The sequence below is a fragment of the Mus caroli genome, unplaced genomic scaffold (genome assembly GCF_978045245.1).
Source record: "Mus caroli unplaced genomic scaffold, Mus_caroli_1 scaffold_20, whole genome shotgun sequence".
NCBI lineage: Eukaryota > Metazoa > Chordata > Mammalia > Rodentia > Muridae > Mus > Mus caroli.
Window position 1 is genome coordinate 28,273,189 of NW_028227275.1, and position 25,568 is coordinate 28,298,756.

The 25,568-nt window shown below is 42.8% G+C and overlaps 1 protein-coding gene and 1 pseudogene across 3 annotated transcripts in view; one reads left to right on the forward strand and one right to left on the reverse strand.

Annotated features, from left to right (window-relative positions):
* Window positions 1–3,706: 3,706 nt before the first annotated feature.
* The window catches only part of Papss2 (3'-phosphoadenosine 5'-phosphosulfate synthase 2), a 72,154-nt gene continuing 50,292 nt past the window's right edge, over window positions 3,707–25,568 (reverse strand). For 2 of the 3 annotated variants that reach the window (XM_021151270.3, XM_021151269.3), the window contains exons 8-13: window positions 24,933–24,947; window positions 19,174–19,379; window positions 10,214–10,349; window positions 7,562–7,830; window positions 6,183–6,412; window positions 3,707–5,419 (exon numbers count right to left, since the gene is read on the reverse strand). In XM_021151270.3, coding sequence (XP_021006929.1) covers window positions 5,278–5,419; window positions 6,183–6,412; window positions 7,562–7,830; window positions 10,214–10,349; window positions 19,174–19,379; window positions 24,933–24,947 — 998 coding nt within the window. In that variant the 3' untranslated portion in view covers window positions 3,707–5,277. The remainder of the gene's footprint in view (window positions 5,420–6,182; window positions 6,413–7,561; window positions 7,831–10,213; window positions 10,350–19,173; window positions 19,380–24,932; window positions 24,948–25,568) is intronic. The other variant, XM_029472298.2, reaches the window with a different exon arrangement.
* Window positions 11,283–11,681, forward strand: LOC147000147 (NADH dehydrogenase [ubiquinone] 1 subunit C1, mitochondrial pseudogene; annotated as a pseudogene).

Below are 25,568 nucleotides of genomic sequence, written 5' to 3' on the forward strand. Positions count from 1 at the left end.
GCTCAGCAATTAAGAGTGTGCTTGCTGCTCTTCAAAGGACACCAGGTTCATTCCCAGCACCCAGTTCCCTCCCGCACAATTTTCTGACATTCCCATTTCAGAGACTCCAAGGCAAATTCCTGGCGCCCGCAAGCAGCCATACTCACATGATGAACACACATAAATCAAAATAAATCTGCTTTGAGACTGTTTTTAGATAGCTTTTGTGCTTTGAACTAAGATGTTAGTGCTATGTTGTGGGACACATAAAAAACATGGGTTTGGAAACCATGACAGTTCAGGTGTTTGTTTTTGAGAGAGGGTCTCTCAGGCTGTCCTGAAACTCCTGCATCAGTTTTCCTGGTGTCTGCCCACCATGATGGCACAGTTCTAACCAAACACCAAAAAGAATTGATAATGAATATATAAATGTGTAACCAAGAAATAATGTAGACCATATTGTTGGTTTTTTGTTTTTTTGTTTTTTCGTTTTTTCCTTCCGAGACAGGGTTTCTCTGTACAGCCCTGGCTGTCCTGGAACTCACTCTCTAGACCAGGCTGGCCTCCAACTCAGAAATCCGCCTGCCTTTGCCTCCCCAGTGCTGGGATTAAAGGCTTGCGCCACCACGCCCGGTGGGCCACATTGTTTTAAAGATGCATTAGATTTCAGAAATCAGATACTCTACAGATTGCTTCACGGGCACATCTAGGCCATAGTGAACCTTAGAAAGACTACCCAACTAGGATTCTGTTGGCAGCAACCAACTGTAGATAATCTAGAAAATAATTTATTTGAAGCAGGTGGAACACCTGGCCTCAGAGGGGGAGCCGAAGGAACCGATCTTCTAAATATTGCGCTCCATATGGGTTTTATTTTTAGCAAAGATTGCTCAAGGCCTTCTATTATTCCTTCATTGGCCTTCAGGAACTTTGCCTGTTGTTCTGAGAACTCCTTGGATTATTAAAATAGATCGCATTGAGTAAAGGGGTCTGTTGGAGACATTGAGACTAAGAACAAAAGGAGACTGGTAAATTCATTCTAAAAACTTATGGGGAGAGTGTTGGACAAACTAGAGTGGCAGTTAGCCTGCTGATTGTGAACCACAGATAAGCCACTGGGCATGCAGAGAATGAGAAGGGAGCCATTCCTGTGGACAGACTTCCAAGGACTGGTGTGTGGGATCCTGTTAGGTTCTTTCCCTTGGAGTGCTATTTACTATGGCCAACTCTGCCTAGGTAAAATAACTTAATGTTTTTATACTAGCTGGCTGATACAAGAGAGCTGTGGAAAGTGAAACAAAACACAGGTTTTTGTTTCCAGTGAGTGCAAGACCTTTCCTCTGACAAGAGTAAAGGGCAGATCGTTGCCTGTTCCAGTCCCAGTTGCACTGGACCCGTGCGGTGTCTTTAACTGAACAAGCTGGCTGGCTTGGCTGAGCCCCCTACTCACCCCTACACCAGCTTTTCCATCTTGTTTGTTTGAGCTGGGAGGAGTTTGGGTTCCACCTTCAGATGTTTGTCGCTTTCATTTGTTTTTAATTCTGAAAGGTGAAATCCAGTCATCTTGAGAACATACAGGGCATCTAGACCCTCTCCTGGCATGTTCTTGACAAAATCTAAAGTAGCAGGATTATAGCCTAGCAGTCTATTTTTGTAGGTGTGTTTCCAGTTGCAGTTTGTCCCAATAAATACACTGTTGTCTTCAATATCTCCTGAATTACCCTCATCTTTGCAAAATATCCCTGGCAGATGCACACAGATCCTTACTCCATTCATACTAGGCTACTCTGCACTAATACTGCCAAGGTAAGGCCAAGCTTACCTCTGAACGGCTTCTCTCCAAATGAAGGAAGAGGGTTGGCTCGTTTTCTTTTGGGTTTTTTGTTTTTGTTTTCCCCACTCTGATTTGCTAGCCTTATAATAAAATAGGTTTTTTTTTTTTTAACCTCTAGAACCTGGCTAAAATGTTCAAATCTCACAAGTAGCCCATTTATTTTTACTAATTTAAGTAAAATAACTTTGGAATGCATATAGTGAACTGTTTGAATGTCATCTTCGTTTGGTAACTGTTCTGTGTGTGTGCGCGACCCAGTAAAAGTATTCCCCAAGGAACTGTGTTGATGCCAGGGTTGGGAAAGATCAGCATCTCTATACAGATGGTCTCTAACTGCCTATTAGTAGACAATGGACATTTGAGTCATTCAAAAGCTGCATCGTCCCCTTAAACCTTTAGGCACAAGAATAACTAGCTCGTCTGTTAGATCACTGGTTTCTTCCCTGGAAGGACATCTATGTAGAATAGAAATGCTTGCTAGACTCAGATGCCTAATAGAAAAGTGGGAAATGGGGAAGGGGAAATGCAAACTTGCTGTTCTTGAGGAACCAAGATTGGTTTCTTGCAGGACAGATTAGTTAGAAAGAATTATTGGGGCCTGATAAACAGTGATGGCCTTAGTCAGGGTTTCTATTCCTACACAAACATGATGACCAAGAAGCAAGTTGGGGAGGAAAGGGTTTATTCTGCTTACACTTCCGTACTGCTGTTCATCACCAAAGGAAGTCAGGACTGGAACTCAAGCAGGTCAGAAAGCGGGAGCTGATGCAGAGGCCATGGAGGGATGTTCCTTACTGGCTGGCTATTCCTGGCTTGCTCAGCCTGCTCTCTTATAGAACCCAAGACTACCAGCCCAGAGATGGCACCACCCACAAGGGGCCTTTCCCCCTTGATCACTAATTGAGAAAATGCCTTGCAGCTGGATCTCATGGAGGCATTTCCTCAACTGAAGCTCCTTTCTCTGTGATAACCCCAGCTGTGTCAAGTTGACACATAACACCTGCCAGTACACTGATGTAAGGTCTGACTGACTGATTTATGTATGTCTTTCCAGGATTTGTTTGCACTTCCTTAAGAGTGACACCTGTACATAGACATTTCTTAGACTCCTGTGCCCTACTAATTGATAATAGGAGTCACCAACTATGATCTGAGGAGAAAACAAAGGAACTACAAATGATACCATTCACTCAATTTTTTTTTTAATTTATCCTTTTATTTTTTTGAAGACTGGATCTTACGCAGCCCAGGTTAGTTTCAAACTCCATAGCCTAGGAAACATTGTACTTCTAATATGCCTGCCTCTACCTCCCAATGCTGGAATAAACAAGTATGTGCCACTGTGTCTGATTTATACAGTGCTGTGAATCAAACCAAGGCCTTTGTGCATGCTAGGCGAACAGTCTACCTGCTGACCAAGTGATAGCTTTGAGTTGGCTATTACACTACTAATATTTGTGGTGAAGTAGCAAAAAAGCTTGCATGATGCCATTAGAAGTACATCAGGCACTCAGGAAGAAGCAAGAGCTTTGTGCCTAATGGCCCATCTTCCCCCAGGATGAGAGTGGAAATGTACTGCCTTAGGCACACAGAATACTGGCTGCTAAGGAGGGTCTGCAGATAAGATCTATACCTATAAGAGCAAGGGCTTTGGCTTCATCACCTTAGATTGTCTTGCAGTGAAATTCTGGGCAGAATTTCATAAGTAACCCAGTCACCTCGGAGAAGCAGGTGTCCAGCTAAGACTATGAGTCATTTACATCTGAAAGTCATGTGTGAAAATGCTGTGAATAAGGGCGCCTAGAAGAGAGTTGATACTGCTCTCCAGTTAGACATTGCTATGACCCCCTGACATGGCCACTGAGGCAGTAACGAAAAGCACCAGTCAGCGTGGTCTTTTGAGAGATTTATTGAATAAGAACAAGTATCAGCGGGACACTGGAACAGTTATACTGTGTGCTACAGCAGAAAGGCACTTTACTGTCTTAAAATCACAACTTCATTTGCTAAGGCACTACAACCCTGTCATGTTTTCAGTGAATACATAGCTTTAAAGGCGGCAGTGAATAAATAGCTCTGACGTAAGTGAGCACAGGCACCGCACAGTTGAAGACTCACTTTGCTGTGGTCACAGTATATAACTTACTCTCCATAGCGCTTTTCCTAGCATTTAAAAAAACGTGGCAGTATGAAAAAAAAAATCAGTTTCTCTTTTCAGTCTGTGGTCTCTTCCAAAGAAACCTGTATATAAAGATGCTTTTTCTCTTATGTATTCCTTGGCAACAATGAACCATGCATACAATAACCAAAATTCCCTCTTAGCAAATAAACCATCAAAGGACATCTCATACCAGGTTCATTCTGGAAACTTACAACATCAAGAGTTTGGGATACCCTAAACCGTCGGTCTCCAAGGTGGTTGCTTTTTAGCATCCTCAAGGAGAGCTTCACTAAGTAGCTTCAGGAAATCGGAACCTGTCCCTGTGTTGTCTAGGGTAGGCAGGGCCCTAGCTTAGGAGGATGGTGGGCTGGGCAGTCTTTCAGTGTCGGCAGTATTCACTAATGTCAACTTTGTATATTACATGTTCAGCAGCTCTCAAAACTTATGTGTATATATCTTCACTAGGATGATGTTTGGATTTTATATTTTAAATCAAGTTTTAGCTTCTCATTAATATGTGGATTGGTTTTGATTACAGCGATCACTTAGGTGCTTCTATAATAACTATGGCCACCGCAAAGTGTGGGGAAAGTAGTCTACAATATATCCTGGTGGTTTAGTCTGTGGGGGAAAAATTGTTTTGATCCAAGCATACCATGCTTTTGAAAAGTACCAGCCAAACTAGAGTAACTATTCATAGAAGGCCGTTAGAGCGTCTCTCGCTATTGGATGATGACATTTTCATGGCAGACATAAATTACATTGTTCCTTAAGACTTAATTCACATCTTCACACATATTTTTCTTCCAGTTGCATCTTCAGCTCGTCCATTGGGCCGTGAGGGTATGTGTAGTCATGAAGTAAGAGTCCTGATGTAAAACACATTTCCTTCAAAGCGACAGTGTGTGTGTGTGTGTGTTTTCTTTTGGTAAGTGACATTGAGATTCCAGGCTGGCACAAGTAAGCTGGAAAGTACGATTCTGTTCTGGGCTAGGCAGCTAGCCACACAGTCACATTTTTAAGAAATCTGAGACATACCGGCTGAGATGAAGTACAGTGAGAGTGCTTTCATTCTGGAACGTACAACGATATTGCTTTCACCTAAGACTCAGTCTCCAGTGTGAGCTTCATAGACATAATGAACTTGGTTTTAAATTATGGGTACAGCCTTTTACTTCATTGCAAAAATACTAGCTTTAAAAAGTCACCGAGAAGCAACTGAATACAGAGCAGCTAAATCACAAAAATAGAAAAAAAATAATCGTCAGAGAGCACTTGAGAAAGAAGCCAGAGCCAGGAGCACCTAGTTGGTCTTCTCCAGAGACCTGTAGTAATCTGTCAACACTTTCCACGCTTTCGGGGCCATGAAGCCATCTGGGGGATCTTCTCCTTCCCGGGCGAGCTTCCTCATGCGAGTTCCTGAGATGAAGTCAAACTCCTCGTGCCTGTCAGTACAGCAACAGAGAGTTCAGCAGAGGGAAGTAGCAGCTCTTTAAAGATCCCTGGGGCTACATTGCTGATTTTTTTTTTGCATTTTTTTTCTTTTTTCTGTAAACAGCCAAATGTTTCAAAATGGGCAGTTGTCTCAGGCTTTAGCTCTGAATCTTGTGGAACAAAGGAGGGATAAAAGTAGGTGTCTACACAATGGTTCTTGTACACGTGCTCTTTTATATCTTGAGGCCAGAGGCTAACTTGTGTGAACTTGGTATGGAGCAGACATGTGCCGTAAGTGCTCATTGAAAAGTGTCTCTCCCCATGTCCTTTCACTTAGTGTTAGGTGTCTACATAAGGCAGATCTATGGAGTTTCATATAGCCTAGCCTGGCCTAAAGCTTGATATAGCCAAAGATGACCAGCCTGCCTCTCGCTCCCTTGTGCCATGACTGTCGGCATGTAGCACTATGCCCAGCTCAAGAACTTTCTGTGGGGTTCCTGGAGATCAAACCCAGTGCTGTGCACATGCTAGGCAAGTATTCTGCTAGTAAGCTATATCCATCGGACCAAAGAGAAATGTTTACAGACCAACACCTACATGCAGAGGACTCTGCCAACAATGTCAGGGGACACAGCATTTGCAAGAGCAGGTCTATAACTCAAGAGTGTCTTTCCCATTGGAAGCCTGTAGACTGGAGACTTTTCCAGAGGGTCAAAGTTTTCCCTCAGGACAGTTGTCATGTCAATTAATTTTTTTTTCCCTCCAGAAACCTACCTTGCTGGATCATAAAAGTCCATGGCCTTTTTAATTTTATTGTAGGCAGCCACTCGGAACGGAATGATTTCCACAGAGGTAAGACCAGGGGCCATACTCAAGACCTTGCCCCCGTGGGTGGGTTCATATAGGTCTTTCTTTGTCTCAGGATGGGGCATTCCTGCGGGATCCCTACCCACAATGTAGAAATTGGCTCCTGCAATCATCCGGCACCTGCAATGCCACTGGACCTGGAAAATATCACATAGGGGACATGATGGCCAGAGGTTCCTCTTTACGCCAATTCTTTTAATTTTGCTTTTGAAGTGATTGAAAGGGGCAGGTCATTTAAAAGTAGTGAGGAAGTCCGTGAGTCTAAGCCTCTAGCACTATTCAAGCTGGGTTATATTGGATAAAACTGGAGTATTTTTTTTTTTGGTTTTTCGAGACAGGGTTTCTCTGTATAGCCTGGCTGTCCTGGAACTCACTTTGTAGACCAGGCTGGCCTCGAACTCAGAAATCCGCCTGCCTCTGCCTCCCGAGTGCTGGGATTAAAGGCGTGCGCCACCACACCCAGCTAAAACTGGAGTTTTAAAGTCATGAGCTATAAGAGTCTTTCTTAATAAAGCAAGCAATTAAGAATACTTACTGTTACAAAGGACTCTGTGAATTACAGATTCTAAGTCATCACCTGACTGCCAACAGTGAACTAATTACTGAATTACCTTCTAAGCAATTCCTGGGTCATGGTGAGCCATAGAGAGCAATTGGACCTAATAAATTGTTAGTTTCGTGATGGCGAATGAGAACGGTGGCGCTTAGTCTCAGACATTTAAACACTTGGTTCCAAGTTGGTGCTGCAGTGTAGGTGGTACAATCTTGCTGACAGAAATATGTCACTAGGGGTGAGCTTTTGAGTTTAAAAAGTTTCATCTACTTCCAGTTTGCTCTCAGTTTTGATTCCTGCTCATGGTAAGGGATGTCAGCTCTCAGTTTCCTTCTCCTGCCCTCAAACCTGCCACTTGCTGCCCGGCTTCCCTGCTGTGACAGACTTACCACCCTGGCACCATAAGCCCACATAGACTCAGGTTACGTGGGCCATGGTGTTTTATCACATCAACAGAAAGGTAGCACAGATACGACTTGCCCAATGACTGACTCAGGTGAGCTGTGCTATCTACCTATCTCAATCACGTGCCAACCTCCGTATTCTCCAAGCAATATGTTTATGTTGGACTTGATGCTTCTAACATCTTTACAAATACACATTAGAAAAAGTTAAGCTGGGTTGGGCAAAGTAGAGTCTTCTCATTAAGAATTGATTCCCAGAATGTATTTACCCTTCTAATAAGCTTTAGCTGGTGTTCTTAATGTTTGGCCCAGCTCAGGGAATTGCTCACCTCTGTGGGACCAGCGTATAACATAGGAGATGGAAAGATGGCAACAATAGTTGACTTGGGATCCAGGACCCTTTCCTCCAGTACAGCTGCATGCTGTTTCATCCTCCATTCCAGAGGTACGTCATCGTCCTTGGTCCAGCCCCCAAGAGGGTGGAGCAGGAGGACTGGGTGCTTGTAACCCCTCTCCAGGAGCCTGCGGCGGGTGTCCTGCATCAGGAGGGCATGGCCGTTGTGGACAGGATTGCGCAGCTGGAATGCAAACACGGCATCTAGAAAGGAGGAGCCAAGGTTCAAAGTTAACAATCTTGCTTGTCTGTAAGAACAGATGGGAGGATTCAGTCTTCTAGCTGTTGATAATGGGAGACTATGCCTGGGTTGTTAACTTAATTGCTTGGACAGGACAGGATGCAGAGGCAGGAAGCCACCCAGGAGAAAATAGGACTCAGGAATTAAAACAGGTGCTGTCTACACTTTTTCTGAAACCCTGGACTTTAGCATTCACCTGCCCCCTTGTACCTTTATGAGCCCACATATATAGAGCCCACAGAAATGTGCATGGAGACGACAGTCTACAGATGAAAACCACACCTTCTTAAATCCTGAAAACAATGACACTCAGGATGGACTCATGAAGTCTATTTTTTTTTTTGTCTAGTTCTAAAATCTAATTAATATATTTCCATTGTAGGAAACTTAGGAAATATAAAAAAGCCCAAAATGAAAAATGAAAATCATTGCTTCCTATCATTACAGAATGAAATGTGAAGAGGGTTTCTTTCTTGTTCCACCCCCTACCCTCCACCCCAAGAGGTGTCACTGGCAGTCTGGTGCTCCCAGAGTCCTTTGTGCTTCTATAGATAGAAGTGGGTTAAGTACTTTTTTTTTCAATTTTCTTGTTTTCCAACGTTGCCCGTGCTATGTGTGTGTGTGTGTGTGTGTGTGTATATATATATATATATATATATATATATATACATATATGTATATATATTCTGCAAATGCTTTTGCACTCGACAGATACACTGTAGGAATTATTCTGCACTTGCGTATTTTAAACTGCTGCATAGTGTTCTAGCATGTGAGTGTAGCACAACTGTGATCCAGACAAGCCAACAGATCTCATCACTTGGAGAGATGGCTCCAAGATTAAGAATGGTGTTACTCTTTTGGAGGACCCAAGTTTGATTCCCAGCACCCATGTCAGACAGCTCACAAAATGCCTACAACTCCGGCTCTGGGGGATCTGACTCCACAGGCACACATATACATGCCCCTCCCCCCCCATCTAATTAAAAGTAAGATACTTCTTTTTTTTCAACATAATATTTTTCCTGTTTCTTTGGACATTTCACATCATACACCCCCCATCACACTCATTTCCTAGTCCTCCCCATGTCCACTCTCCTCGTGACCTTTCCTCTCAAAAAAATAAAACATTAAAAAAAGCCAAGCAGGTCCAATTTGTGTTGCCTGTATATTCTTTGGAATATGGCCAAACTCTCAGTGGCCTGCCCTTAAATAGAACCGAGTCGATCACCTCCACACCCCTGCCAGAAGCCATCAATTGTGGAGACCTGCAACTCAGCATCCCTATCACACTTTAAGAGTTCTCTTCAATGGCGTCCTGCTTAGGCTACTACTTTTGGGGGGTGTGAGAGTGAGGATTGGGGTGGGGGTAGACGTTGTCACAGAAGCCTACCCTCTTTGTCAACTGTGCACCTGCGGTCATCAACATCCCTGCAAATGAGTTTCCTTGCTCCTTACAGTCGGCTGGAGCCTGGATCATGGGCATCTACATGGTTTCTGGCACAGCATAGACCACAACATGGGCCCTAGCTGCATTAGGACCATGGACCCAGACAAGGCCCTTGGAGGCAACCTGGACCACACATCACCAGGGCTTTTGGCAGCAGCATGGCCCACAGATATCAACATGATTTCAGATTGCAACACAAACCATGGGCATCCACATGGTCTCAGGTGGCAGCGCAGGCCACTCACATTAATATGGCCCTTGGCAGCAGTATAATCTATGGACAGCAAACCTGACTGTCTTTATTCATATATATAATTCAGCTAGGTGTGGTGGTACAGGCCTATAATGCCAGCATTTGGAAGCAGAAGTTGGATCAAGAGTTCAAGGTTGGGCTGGCGAGATGGCTCAGCAAGTAAGAGCGCTGACTGCTCTTCTTGAAGGTCCCAAGTTCAAATCCCAGCAACCACATGGTGGCTCACAACTGTCCACAATGAGATCTGATGCCCTCTTCTGGTGTGTCTGAAGTCAGCTACAGTGTCCTTATGTATAATAAATGAATCTTTGTGCCAGCGTAAGCAGGGACTGAGTGAGTGGTGCCGACCAGAGTGAGCAGGGTTGACTGGAGCGAGCAGAGGTCCTAAAAATTCAGTCTCCAATAACCACATGAAGGCTCACAACCATCTGTACAGCTACAGTGTACTCACATATGTAAAAGTAAATCTTAATTAAAAAGAGAGAGAGAAAGAGAGTTCAAGGTTACCATTGGCTATATAATGAATTCAATGCCAGCCCCTAGATGGGGGTAAAAGAAAAAAATCCAATTCCCAATACACTTTTTTTTTTTAAACTAGAGTGCTAAGGCATATTGACAAATGCTCTAGAACCTGAATACGTACCAGCATTCATGTCTTTACACTTCTGTTTGAGCTCCAGAGGCGTAAGGCGATATTGGTCCAGCCCATCGTCCCACCTTATTCTCTCTAGCACCTGTAGGTCTCCACCAACAAGCCAGTCCCCACTTTCCATCACCATCTAGAAGGAAAATCACTAAAGTTAATGGTAACTATACTGATTTTTAAATTTTATTTGAAGAGAGTGTGTGTGTGTATCTGTCTGCTCGAGAGTGTGTGTGTGTATCTGTCTGCTCGTGCGTGCATATTTGTGTAGGCAAGTGCCTGTATGTGTGGAGGCACAGACTTGGGAAACTTCTTCAGTAGCCCTTCACATTATTATTTATTTATTTTATTTTATTTTTTTAAAAAAGATTTATTTATTTATTATATGTGTGTACACTGTAGCTGTCTTCAGACACTCCAGAAGAGGGCATCAGATTTCATTATAGATGGTTGTGAGCCACCATGTGGTTGCTAGGATTTGAACTCTGGACCTTTGGAAGAGCAGTCAGTGCTCTTAACCGCTGGTGAACCATCTAACCAGCCCCACATTATTTTTTGAGACAGGGTTTCTCACTGAACATGTAGTTTGCAAATTTGGCTAGACAGACTGGCCAGTGAGCCGCAGGATCTGCCTGCTTTTACCTCTGTCAGTGGAATCACTGCCTGTCTTCAACCTTCCTGGCCGTTGGACTTGGATATTTTACATGGGTTCTGTGGGGATTAATCATGGGTCCTCTTGCTTGTGCAGCAAGCTCTACTCTGGCTGAGCCTTCTCCCCAGCCCTCCTGGGCTTCTTTTTGACCCATCTTGAGTTACTGTTCTGCACCATTTCAAATAGTATTTATTGAATTTGTAATTTCTTTCTTTTTTTTTATAATTTATTTTTTTATTAGGTATTTTCCTCGTTTACATTTTCAATGCTATCCCAAAAGTCCCCCATCCCCACCCTCCCAATCCCCTACCCACCCACTCCCCCTTTTTGGCCCTGGGGTTCCCCTGTACTGGGGCATATAAAGTTGTAATTTCTTTAACTTCCTGTGGTCTTCACAAAAATTGCTAGGGAGGTGGCATGGACAAGACCTGGGTGAGTTCCAGCAGCGAATTCACACAACACAAAAGTTGCAGACTGTCTCCCAAAGTTTTTGTTTATATGGATTATATCATCAGCTAACATATTGGAAATTCAAGCTGAGAAACGTCATTTTAAAGTTGTAATGAGGCAGGGCAAGATGGCATCGTCACTAGTACTGTGGTACTGGGCTTGTTTTCACAGCTGTTGGCCCCCGCCTGCCTGCTGAGCTGCTCTTTAACATGGTCAAAGTTCTGCATCTGGGAGCCAGTCAATGCCAAATCTAACTGGGTGAAAGTTGGGCTGTCCTTGGGCACCTTGGTTTTCGTGTGGATTTATCTCATCCGACAACACAGTGAAGATAATTTGGGGTATAAAAGAACAAATGGATTGGAATAAACTTTGGAAATGATAACAGTCTACGCCATGTGATGATCACAGTCATTCCTCTAGATTCACCCAGAGTTGAGGATCTGAGAAAAAAGTTACATGTATCAGTCAAGTCAACACATACATTTTTGCACTGTTTTTTTTTTTTTTTTTTTTTTTGGTTTTTCGAGACAGGGTTTCTCTGTATAGCCCTGGCTGTCCTGGAACTCACTTTGTAGACCAGGCTGGCCTCGAACTCAGAAATCCGCCTGCCTCTGCCTCCCGAGTGCTGGGATTAAAGGTGTGCGCCACCACGCCCGGCTTTTTTGCACTGTTAAATTAACGGAATAAAAATACTTGTGTTCTTCATTTAAAAAAAAAAAAAAAGAAAGTAGTAATGAATCTGTTCTTGTTAAAACTAAATCCTCTTCTCACTCCCCCCAAATAGGAAGGCTGGCGTTACTTTTACTATTTTCTACTCTGCTTAAGTATGACTTAACTGAAGACAGATTTTCACAGCTACTGCATTTAATCCGAGCCAGTGAGTTTTGACTGATGTGTCAGAAGAAAATCCAACTGCAGGAACATAGCTAGAAGAGGATTTGAAGGAAGAGGAAGAGGATTTGAAGAGCCTTTTTATGTGATCATGGATAGTCTTTGATACTATAATTATATACTAGCTCCTCCCATCCCCCACCCCCACACCCCGTTTTGATAGGATCTTACTTTGAAGCCCAGGCTTGTCCCCAACTTAGTATCCTCTTGCTTGAGCTTTCTGAGGGATAATATCATAGGCATTTACTACTGTGTTAAGCTTTTAAGCAAATTTCCTTTTTGCAAGTACATGCACTTTTGTGTGTCATATGCGTGTGTGCATGGAAAGTTCAGAAGCCAGCACCTGGTGTCTTCCTTGATTGTTATTACTGTTTTGTAAGCTACAAATTACTCGTGTGTGTGTGTGTGTGTGTGTGTGTGTGTGTTAGGGAGGCATAGCTGTTTTTCCCAATGCTCAAACAACTTGACAAGAGCTCTTCCTTACACCAGTTTTGGTGTCTGTAGAAGTGTTTTTTGCACTTCTCTGGAATAAGTTATGGGGAAAAAAAATCAACAATATGGAATCATGGGTCTTTTTTTTTTTTTTTTTTGGTTTTTTCAAGACAGGGTTTCTCTGTGTAGCCCTGGCTGTCCTAGAACTCATTTTGTAGACCAGGCTGGCCTCGAACTCAGAAATCCACCTGCCTCTGCCTCCCAAGTGTTGGGATTAAAGGCGTGTGCCACCACCGCCGGGCAATATGAGGTTGACCACTTTTCCCTTCTTTAGCTTTTTTTTTTTTTTCCCCGTTGGGTTGCTGGGATTTGAACTCAGGACCTTCGGAAGAGCAATCAGTGCTCTTAATCACTAAGCCATCTCTCCAGCCCCATTTTTTTTTTCAGCATCATAAAGAATGACTTCCAGTGAAGCTAGTGGTTTCTTAGTACAATTGTGATAACCGGATGAGGCACCAGCAGTTTGCCTTTTATTGCTTTGTACCAGCCATGCCAATAGCAACACTGGGAAAAAACATAACACTGATACCTGGTTCTGCACTTGGGAGTTTTCTGCTAAGTCTTGAGTATTGCTAGAGTTCTGTGGACCATGCTTTGAGAACCTCTGCTGGCACATCCCTAACACCATCCAATATATTTTATATTATTCTCAATAGAACTCCCAAACAGAAACCTTCAGGATAAGTTTTGTACTGTTTTCCTACCAGGTCATTATTGTTTAGCATAATTTCCATGGACATTTAACCCCAGATGCAGCCTCCTTCGTTTATACCCAATTAAATAGAAGAGAATCCATTGAGCAACAAAGTGGAACAAAAAATCCATGTATACAGTCCAAGAAAGACGAATTGCTGAAACCCCGTCTTCTCAAAGATCTCTGGCAAGGATGCTAAGATAACTCTGGGGGAAAGACAGACTGTTGAACAAATGTTGAGGAGACGAGACACAAAAGGAAGAAGTGTATCCCATGCACAAAAGTTAGGATGGATTACAATTAGAAAATGCTTAAGAAAATAAAGGGAACAAAGCTTTGTGACATTGGCGTTGGCAGTGACTTTTTGAATATAGCACCCAAAGCACATACTACAAAAACAAAAGTAGAAAGCTGGGAGTACCATGAACTGAAAAGTTTCCTTGAACTAAAAAATAGGGGGAAAATAATCTCTCTACAGGATGACTGTTCCAAATCATATTACATCACCAGGGGCCATTGTTACAACCTGGATGTAGTGGCTCATGCCTATAACACCAGCACTCACGGGGCCAAGGCAGGAGATTGGAGTTTGAATACAGCCTGGGCTACGAAGTTATCACATATCTAAAAAGAACAGAAAACTCCTCCAGACCTGGTACAAATAGCCTTCACAATAACAACAAAAGGACATGGTGCTGAGTTTGAGAAACCCTGGAGGTAATGGTGCAATGGGTTTGGCTCTGTTTTCATGGCCTCCTTTTTAATCTCTACCCTCAGGCAAACATTGTATACTGATATTTTCAAATACAAATACTATACATGGTTTTGTCCTCACTGCTTAAAGAAAACTTTGAAAAAGTTGACCCAAATGCCAAGGAGTTCCGTAACAATCAAGCCAGAATCTGGGAGACCTCGTCTGGGTTATTTAAGATAGGGTCTTGTGATTCTAAGGGTCAACCCTACAATAGGCTGCTGTCTTGATGAACCCAAGAGTGACTTTGATCACCACCCAGTGTAAAGCATGTTTGCGAAGATTGATGCTGAAACTGTCTCCTGTTATCTCTGGAGTGGGGGAACAACTCTCAAGGTAGCCGTGTGTGTAAGTTGCTCTGGCCATCCCTAGAACTGTGTCCTGCTCCCGGGAAGGAGGGTCTGGAACGTGAGTATAGCTAAGAATTACCTACTCCTTTCCAAGCCATCTGACGAAGGCTTCAAGTGTTGGAATAATCCTGTGCACGGTGTAAAGGTTGTCTTTTCAGTATTTCAAACATTGATTTCTGTACCAGCAGAGCTGAGTACTGTCTGGACTTTGGTACTGTCATTTTCATGAAGCATCACCTGCCTTCTCTATCACTTCTAATTAGTTTCATAAAGAGCTGATGGCCTATAGTAGGGCAGGAGAGGAACGGTGGCACACCTGGGCAGAGATAGAAACTCTGGGAACGAATCAGGCATGGGACAAGTCAAACATAGAGGAAGGAACAGAAGGTAGGACGGCAGGAAAGGTAATGGCTCGAGTCACAGAACATGGATTAAAATAAATGGGTTAATTAAGTTATATGAACTAATTGAGAAGAGCCCAAGCTACAAGACCTAAGCATTCATAAATAAATATAAGTCTCTGTGTCATTACTGGAAGCTGGTGAGTTGAGACACTTGGCAATATTAGTGGGGCTTGAAGATCTTGCAAGTTTAACATCTTTGCTTTCAGATAAGAAGGCCACTTTGCAGAAATGAGGTGGTAGAGTCAAGGTGCATGCAGCTATTGTACCAAAGTCAGGACCTAAATATGGAACTTGAGAAAACCAAGCTTTCTTTTCTACCACATCCACTGGCTCTCATCAGTGGTCCCCAGGCTGATATTTTAGCACCACCCTCAGTATTGCCTGCTATAGGTATTAGGCCACTGAGTCGTACCTAGGAGTCAAGGTAGGACTGACTTCAGAAAAGAGGGAATAAGATGATGCTGTGGGAGTGGAAGGAACTAGCATGATGTAATGACCAGCTCTGGAGTGTCTAGAGAAGTAGTGTGTGGGTGCTGCTGCTACAGGCACCCACAGGTAAATCTTTGTGAAAGGGATCCCAAATAAAGGTTGAACTGTTTACGCTGGCCAAAGAATAGACAGTGGATTAGGGACACATAAACAGGAAACAATGGATGTGAAATCTGGCCCAAACTGGAACAGGAGTGAATTAATATATTTGAGTAATACTTGCAAGAGTTGCCAGAACTTGATAATTGAATAGGAAAGGGAAAGAACAAGTCACAATGGCGTGTCGGTTTTGTTTACAGGTTAAATGGATACATATGGAGCTTCCAGGTAGGAGACTTGAGGAAGAATGAGGCTAGGGAGAGGTTGACATGCTGAGTCTGAAGCACTTCCAAGACACATCTAGATAAAGCTCTCAATCGTTTTGTAACCAAGGCTTTCTCAATACTCATAGCATATGCAAATCATGGTCAGCTTCAAACTCCCCAGGACCAACCTGACCCCAAGCCAATCAAGCCAGAATCTGGGAGACCTCATCTGGGTTATTTAAGATAGGGTCTGGTGATATGGCCCATGATGGGCTCCTCATGATGCTGTAGCCTCTCTGGTGCTGGAATCAAAGTATGAGCCATTATGACTGGCATAATCTGCACAATTCTTTAGTGATTCGATTGAACTTGCTGTCCATCTGGTCTTCATATGGACAAAAACCTCTGCTCCTGCCTTTCATTGGGAAGACGTACTTTGCTCTCCTGATTTCTATGTCTTTAAAACAAGAGCGATCATTTTTATTTACTTAACTAGAGAACTGTGAGAAAAATTATTGGTTGGTAAAACAGAACACCATGATCATGGGTTTCCTCTAAGTATTACTTCCATACATTCTAGCTGTTCCTCACAGTGACCCTGAAATTATGCCGTTTGGTTCTGTACTTTATGACTCTGAGACTCCTTGAGTAGAAGGGGCATGTGATGGTTTGATTGGGAATGGTCCCTATCAAAATTTATATATTTGAGTGTTTGGTCATTAAGGAGTAGTGCTACTTAACAGGGATTATGAGGTGTGACCTTGTTGGAGGAAGTATGTCATTGGGGTAGGCTTTGGAGTTTCAAAAGCTCAAGCCAGGCCCAATGTCTCTCTCCTTGCTACCCGCAGATCTGGATGTAGAATTCTCAGCTTCTCCAGCACCATGTCTGCCGGCACGTTGCCATTCTCCCCACCATGACTACAGTAATCTAAACCTCTGAAACTATAAGCCAGCCCCAGTGAAATGCTTTTCTTTATAAGAACTGCCATGGTCATGAAGTTCTTTACAGCAGTAGAACTCTAAGACAGCTCAGGAGTAACCATAGTCAGGGAGCTGTGGAACAGAGGCAGGTCATTGCCTGGCTAACTGACAATTCTCTGCCAACATTCCCAGTGCCATTTGAAAGCACGAGGGCCACAGTTCCATTAAGAGATTTTGTGTTTAAAAAAAAAAAAAAAACTATGTTAAAGTATTAGGATGAGTTAAGTGTGTTAAATAAGAATTCTTCTACCCAGTAAAACTCATGTGCTGTTTCCTTGCCAAATGTGCCTTTAGGCAACCCCAGTGTAATGGGTGTGGGGTGAATGCTTTCTCTCTGGTTATCTGTGACCTGTTTTTTATCATTAGCTCCTCTAATGACCAGTAGTGTAGAGTCACTGACAATACTGTCAAAGACACAGGGCACACCACCAATCTCCTTGGCTTCTAAGAAACTGACTGTAACAGCTGATATATATTACAAGACAAGATGGAAAAAAAAGCCACTCAAATTCCCCGTAAGCATTCTCTGAGGTTAGCTTTATGTCTTGGGTGTAGGTCATGTGGGTTAAACCTAAAGAGGAGAAATCTTTGAGCAGAGATAATGATAGGCCGTTATTCTTCAGGCCACTGAAGAAAGATACAGTCCCAAACCTTTGTGATTACAATCATAAAAGAAATGGTCAGAAATGTAATTGAAGGCCCGAATGTCATATTCCTGGAGCAGCTATCTCAAAGATCTTCTGCCAGACTCAGAGGGAGAACGTCTCAGATGACTCTGACCTGTCTGTGCATGCGGAGAGGTTTATCTTGAAGGCTGAGGGTTGTGTCCAGTAAGTGGAAGAGCTGCTTCCTTTGCTCTTTGAGCTTTTTCTGTTCAGAGTAAGGAGGCTCCAGGGGCTGCTCACTGGGCCTTGAGCATGTCTTTCCTATCTTGTAACATTTCACAACCGAAAAATAAATGTAATTTTTCTTCAAGGTCATAGGGCTGGAAATGCTTTTCAATATATTTTGGCCTCATCATTTTGCAAGAAGACAAATGAAGGACAGTGTGCTTTGTCTATCACAAGGTCCTTGGGAGCCCTCTGGGGCTTGACTGCTCATTGGTGTTACCCATGAGCTTGAAAGCTAACCAAGCTGGGGAAGCGAAGAAGTCAAATTAGATTAGTAGTATCTCTCTTCACTTCCACCCGGATGCCTGGGTCTCTGATAAAGAATGGGTTTGCATTCAGTTTCACAAAGCTGTACAGGAAGTGGCCTCTATCCAGTGACCCCCTTGCTAGCTCCTCACTACCACTGTGTCACCAGCTGCTGCCATTAGAAGTCCGCTGAGGAATCTGATCTGGCTTTAGGGAGGAGCATTCACCCTGGTCAGATGAACAGCCCCTGATGACGATGTAGCATCTTCTTGGAACTTAGCCACCATGTGTACTGGTCTGTGTTTATTGAAAGATGTCATTGACTCCCGTTCGCTGGCCACAGGACATGAGCTCTGAGTTCTTTTCAGGGGTTGCTTGGGTTCTTTATGTGTGGTCCTTATGCACTTTCAGGGGGTGGGGATGGGGCTTGTGTTGCTTTTGGATGTAGTCTTCTGTAGCCTTAAACTAGCAAACTAGCTATTTAACTGCTAACTGCTGCTCTTGCCTCTTGAGCTGTAGTGTTGGGCTTTATGGGTTTTACCATCATACCTGGCTTCAGGACACAAAACCAAACCAAACAAAACCACCACAACACTTCTTTACTCAACCATGAATTTGGGGAGATGGCTTAGGCAATAAAGGTCTTGCTACATAAACATGACATGAGGAAGGACCTGAGTTTAGATTGCCAGAATGCATGTAAAAATCTGGGTGCAGAGACACATGGTCGTCCTCCAGGCCCTGAGAGGCCGAGAGGGTCACATCCTGGAGTTTGCTGGCCAGCTAGCTTAACCAAACTGGGGAGCTCTGGGTTCAGTGAGAGCCACTGACTCAAACCATCTGGTAGGGAGCAGTTGAGGACAATACCCTACGTTGTTCTCTGGCCTCCACGTGCATTCGTACAGGCATATACACGCTCATGCACATGTGCATACACATGAACATATATTACATATGTACACATAAGTAACAAACACAGAATTTCTACTTGGAATGATGGTTCAGTTAGTCAAGTATTTGCCTCGTAAGTATGAGGACCTGAGTTCTGATCCCCTAGAATGCATGTCAAAAGCCATGCACGTGGTCTCAGTGATGGAGAGGTGAGAGGAAGTGACAAGAAGATGCTAGAAAGCTCCCTGGTGGGTTAGTCAAGCCTGTCTGGCAAAGCACCAGGCCTGTAAGAGACCCTGTCTCAAACCGAAGGTTGAAGGCACATACCCTAAGAAATGATACCCAAGGTTGTCCTCTGACCTCTGACACACATGCAATAATACACCTATAAATACAAGTGTACCTCCCTACCCGAAACCTACAGACACAAAAGTGGTTTTTTTTTTTAAGTCCTTGCAAAGGTTTTGTACTTACTTTGATATGGGGGTGCTTTGCAGTGGCTGTTCCCCACACACGAGAACAACGCTCCTCTTTCCTATGTTCATAGAATTCAGGGTCCTGTAATAGAGCGACCCTCCGACCTTCGTACACCAGGGCAAATTTGCTGCACCCTTCGAGCCGGGCCTTGTCATCCGCAGAAACGGGCAATACAATGGGAATGCTCATGTTGATGACTCCATCTGCAGAAAGACCCCCCATAAGGCATGAGTGTCATATTCCACGTGAGGCATTCTTCAGGGATGGCTAAGATGTGCACAGTCCTCCTTCCAAGCCTCTTCTGACCCAAGGCCAACAGAGACAGGCTGCTCTGGTTTCTTTAGGACTGGTAGGAGTGTCTTGACCAATTCCTGATGTAAATTGCCTCAGTAAGTGACCTAGCTTTGAGGACAAGATGGAGATAACTTGCCTAGATTGCCTTTTAAAACTTTGGCGCTAATCTTACTGCACTATCAAGAGTGAAGTCTTTTGTTGTTGTTAAGATTATTTATTTATTTAGGAGTGTGTGTGTGCACATGTGCGCATGCACACACATATGTATTATGCATATAGGTGCACCCAGAGACTAGAAGAGGGTTTCAGGTCCCCCAGAGCTAGAGTTATAGACAGATGTGAGCCTCCTAACATGGATGCTCAGAACTGAACTTGGGTCCTCCGGAAGAAGAGCTAATACTCTTATACCACTGAGTCATCTCTCCAGCCCAAAGCTTAGTCTGTAAAAAACTAATGAAACAAAACAAAAGACTGGCCAAACCGAAAGCTCTTCTTGTTCTCGGAAATGAAGCTGTGTCAGTGTTTGGCGTTGCCGACATAACTGAACTGAAAAGAAAGGGGAACAAAATCTGAGTTCACACCCTGGACAAGCAGCCCCTTGATGGCTACTCTAGTCCAGATGAAGCTCTATCTTCAAATGTTGTTAAGGGATTATTAAGCTCACTTCTCTGGGGATAACAGTCTTGCTAGTTCAGCTACAGTAAAAACCATCACTCAAAAAAGCCATGGCTGTAGGGCTTGGAGAGCTGTTCCATGGTTAGGAGCACTTGCCGTTCTTGCAGAGGAAACAGATTTGGTTCCCAGCACCTACACAATAGCTCACAACCAGTTGTAACTCCATTTCATGAGGGTCAGGTGTCCCCTTTTGGCATCTCTAAGGCATTGCAGTCCTGTGCACTGACATACAAGCAGGCAAAACACCCATACATGTATAATAAAAATAAAGAAATCTTTTAAAAAGAACATGAAAGTGAAAAATGGTACAAAGCCACTTACTGAACTTTCCTAAGTGTGTACTTTCTCTAGCAAGCAAGACCTTCTTACCTCTGCTGAGTTTCTCACTTTAACAGAAATGTAGAGGAAGCTAGCTGCTCTAATTCCTCTGCATATAACTCAGAAGCTACATCTTCATAACATGTCAACAGCTTTGCAAACACCAGACGGAAGAACTGGCAGTTAACTTTCTGTGCCGATGTGGCTGGGCCATGGTAGCCAGACATTTGAGCAAATATTCCCAGTTGTTTGTGTGGATTTTACTTTTAGATGACATTGACATTTAAGTCAGTGGGTCTCATCCAATCAGTGAAAGGATTGAAAAAAAGACCCATTTCCCCAGAAGAGGCGATTCAGGTAGCAGAATAGCCTTGCACTGAAATTGCACCTCTCCCTGGCCTTTCAGATTTTAAACCCGTTAGGCTTCATAATCACATGAGCCAATGAAAACATGCATGCACAGGCACACACTCTCACCCTTTCCTTCTTCCTCCCCATCCTTCCACCTCTTCCCTCCTCCTCCCCCTCTTTCTCTCTCTTGGTTGTTTCTCTGGAGAGCACTGATGTCTATGTCTATGTCTATGTCTATGTCTATGTCTATGTCTATGTCTATGTCTATGTCTATGTCTATGTCTATGTCTATGTCTATGTCTGTATCTATCTATCTATCTATCTATCTATCTATCTATCTAATGTAAAATATAGTATTAGTTACCCTTTCTCAAAACAAACAAACAAACTAAAAAAGTAGGGTGCTGCAGACATGGTTCAACTATTAAGGACACATCCTGCTCTTGCAGAGGACCCTAGCAGGCAGCTCGGCATGCTTATATCTCCAGCTCCAGATAATCAGGTGCTTCTGGCGTCTGTGGGCTGCTGGACTCATGTGCATATGCTCACACATAGACAAATCATTTAAAATAAGTTTAAAAAAATACAAATTCAAAGAGGTTTCTCACTATAGACATCCTAGAGGTGTCTCAAGTTTCCTTATGAGGGGTGTGTGTATGTGTGTGCATATGTGGTGTGTTTGTGTATGTATGTATGTATGTATGTATGCAAATGTGTGTGTATATATGTGTACATGTATGTGTATATTTGCATATGTGTGTATATATATGTGTGTGTGTTTCTGTGTGTACGTTTGTTTGTTTGTTTGTTTTAGTGGAGCTGTAGATTGTTAAATCTATAAGGCCTTTCACATGCTAGGCAAGCAGGGCATCAATGAGGTTCCAACTTAAACAATTTTTATGTGTCATGTGAGTGAATAAGAGGCTTTAAAAATTGTGGAGCTTATTTAGTTGTTTTTGTTTTGATTTTGAAAAAGAGTTTCTTGTAGCCCAGGCTGCCCTAGAACTAATAGGCTAGGATGACCTTGAACTGCTGATAGATCTTAAGTACTGGGAACACAGGCCTGTACCACTAGGTCCAGCGAAGGATTTGTTGTGTTGTTTTAATATGAACAGTAGCCATGTGTAGTAACCATGCCTGCTTGTAAGCCCAGCATTGGGGGTAGAGATAGGATAGATTATCAGGACTTCAGAGCATCCTGCACTATAATAGTGAGTTTGAGCCTAGCCTAGGCTGAGACTATCTCAAACTCCACTCCCAGACCCTCTAAGAAGTATGAACATTTTGAAGAATTTTTAGATAAAATGGTTAAAAAGATGTAATTGCTTTCTGGTTTGAAACTTAAAAAACTGGCTCTCATTTCTTAATGATGATTTTTTAGTGTGAAAATTATAAGACTGTTTCCTTTTGTCTCCCTTTTGCTTGCATGCTTAACGTTCTAACTTGACTGTCTCTCTCGGCTGTACGTACAGATAAAAAAATAAGGGCCTTGGTTTGATGTGTAACATGAAAGACCCGGAGTGAGATCAGGGTTTGGAAGCCAATGGGAGGGACGAACAAAGAGGACATCCTCCCGGGATAGAGAATACACTTGTCTTATTTGTGGGTGCGAGATAATGTGAGTCAATGAAGTCTCCAGATGTCAAATACTTTAGAATGCTTCTGACAGGTAAAGGTCTGTGTTGTTCTCATGTGGGACATAAAACTCCTTGGCAGCTATGAAGCCCAGTTGCAGGGATATCACTTTGTCCTCCCCAACTCTCTCAAGTTAGTAAGACCTAAAAGAACGTCCCAGGTACCAACGGCAGCTGCCAGCAGCTCAGACTCAAGTCTGTCATAAAAGCCTGTGGTATACAGTCAATACCTTTACAGACTGCAGATTAGATACCGCGCAGGAAGATTTTGTTGTCTAAGTGACTTTCTTCCAAAGACCACTGGAAGCAGGAGCACCCAGCCCCTTTGCAGCGAACACCAAACTCAAAGTGGGGCTTTCTTGATAAAAGAACGAGGTAGCAGAGTGTAGCTCCCCAGGTTGCTGGGGAAACCCAGCTGTAAAGTATTAATAGAACCACAACCAAGACTACCAGGAAAGGGGGAGCTAACAAAGGGTGACACATTCAGGGATGCTCCAGTCCTAAGGAGAAATCATGCTCTCTGTAGGTTGCATACTGAGGACACCACTGAGAGAGGCCACCATGCTCCGTTCTGATTATACAGGCTTGACTAGACGGAGGGAAAGCAAACTGCAAAGCAAAGGTCAAAGGGCTATCAGGAAGCCTAGCCGTGCCTGCAGCACGCCAGCAACACTGATGTCCCAAGGACACGTTGTTTTTCAGCTGCAGACTGGGCTTAGTGAACACCCACAGTGATGGGGAACTCTCCCTCTTTTTGAGATAAAAGACTTACCTGTGGTCTCACATGGACAGGACTCTTGCTAAGTAATAATACCAACTGCTCCTATATGCCAAGGACTGCAAAGCTGTGTGGGCGTGGACGTGCCTAATGTGGTTCTCTAGCTTCTTCCTCTGCTCTTGGCTTTTTGTATGTATGTATGTATGTATGTATGTATGTATGTATGTATGTTTGTATGTATATTTGTTTGTTTGTGACATTGGTGGGGATTGAACTCAGGGCTTCATACACAGGAGGCAAGCGGTCTACCTTAATTACAGTCCCAGCCTTTTCTCTACATTGTTTTAAAAGACTTATTTTTAAATTATATGTATCTGTGTGTGGTAAGGGCAGGTGAGTGTTCATGTTCATGGTAGTCGGAGGCATTCATTGGATTCCCCTGGAGCTAGAGTTACAGATGGTTGTGAGATGGCCAACATGGGCTCTGGGAATCCAACTCCCATCCTCTGTAAGAGCAGAACATGCTCTTAACCACAAAATCTTGTCTACAGCGTCTTTTCTACTTAGAAAACAAAACAAGACAAGACACTTAAAATTTTATGTGCCTGGGTGTTTTGCCTGCATACCATGTATGTACAGTGCTCAAGGAGGCCAGAGGAGGGAGTCAGCTTCCCTGGAACTGGAGTTAGAAATGGTTGGGAGCTGCCACGTGGTTGCTAGGAACCAAGTCCCGGTCCTTTGCAAGAGCTACAAATGCACTTAACCACTGAGCCATCTCTCCAGGCTCTCCGGTTTGTTTTTACACATAAGCCTATGCTACAGCTGAGCTAGCTGAGCATCCTCTGTGGCTTCAGACATTCCTTGAGCCTTTGGCCGTTCCCTTCATGTGTTTCAGCTCTGTTGAGAGTTCCCTTGACTGGTCCATTATGTTTTAATCTTGTTTTTGGAAGAGTATTGTTGTTTTAACCATAGGAAACCCAACAGATAATTTCCTGTCTAATTGGATTATTTTTCTTTTGCTTTAAACAATTGTCAGGTCTTTTCTCTTCAGCATCGTAGATCTACTTATTGGCTGCTTAGACATTTTCTTTCCAAAAAAATAAAATTAATCTTTATTGCATAATTTGGCCTTTTAAAGGAAAAAAGATGATAAAAATGATCTCTGAGACAAATGATATATTTGGAATTTTACCTCATTCTGATACAATGTGGAAATTTATAGTCCCGGTGAGGGTATATTTTTAGTTCTGTAACCATCAATTACTATAGCTTGCAATTAAGTCCATGCATAATCAGACTTGCAAACAAACAAGGAACGATCGTACATAGTCCAACCGGATACATTTACTTTAAATGAAATCTAAAATGGATTTCTTCACTGTCTAAAAAGGTTTTGTAAGTGTGATAGAAAATTTTAATTTCAAATTTCTGGAACTTAGAGGGAACCAGAACTCATTAGACGATCATAAATTCAAAAGAACTCAGGGACAAAGTGTGCAGTGGTAACTTAGAAACATGTTTGCTGATGTCAGCCAAACTCAACACTACAAATAAAACAATTTCATCTGATCCAGAAATTTCCTGTTGTTTGTACTTGAATAAACAGAAAAATGTGGTATGATTTTACTGTAACTGGTTGGATTATGAACTGAGCAATTCCAACTGGTAATTTGGATTCTTAAAAAAATTATCCTTAATAATTAAAAAAAATTAATATGACATATCTAATTACAATAATTTAACTACTTGGAAAGTGAAGTACATACCACTGGGAACCACGCCTAGAGAAATATAAACACAAGAGACATTTTTCAGCACTCCACCACGAAAATCTTTTTCTTTTTCTTTTTTCTTTTTTTTTTTTTTTTACAAAAATCTTTAAGTAACAATGTCAATGAACAAATTCCTATTATGACACTTCACACAGGCAACACGCACATCTTTTCAGTTCCTTCTTATGCTATTTTTAAAAACAGGCACATGACACCAATACTATTTTTGTGTGTGTGCATTCTAAAAACATTGTTCAACGGATTATCTGTTTGAAATAATTATAACACATGTTCGTCACGCTTTTAATTTCAGCAGTCCTGCTAAATGGTTTCCAAACCAGGCTTTGGGAGAACACATAGTCAGAAACAACTGTAGAATGTAGGAGCCGGAGGTTTAGAGGACCTGATAGCCCAGGGAAGTAAACACAAGTGTTGGGGTCATCAGAACCTGTATTTGAATGCAAGCTTCAGGTGAGATTCCCGCCCTTGGTAACACTTTTTACCTTATAGAGACTAAAACATCTTCATTCAGGTTGAATGGATAACCTACCTCAAACTCTAGTTGTGGGTGCTTAGTAAATACTGGCGGTATATGCGGGGACCTGCATCCCTGCCTTGGAAAGTTAGCTG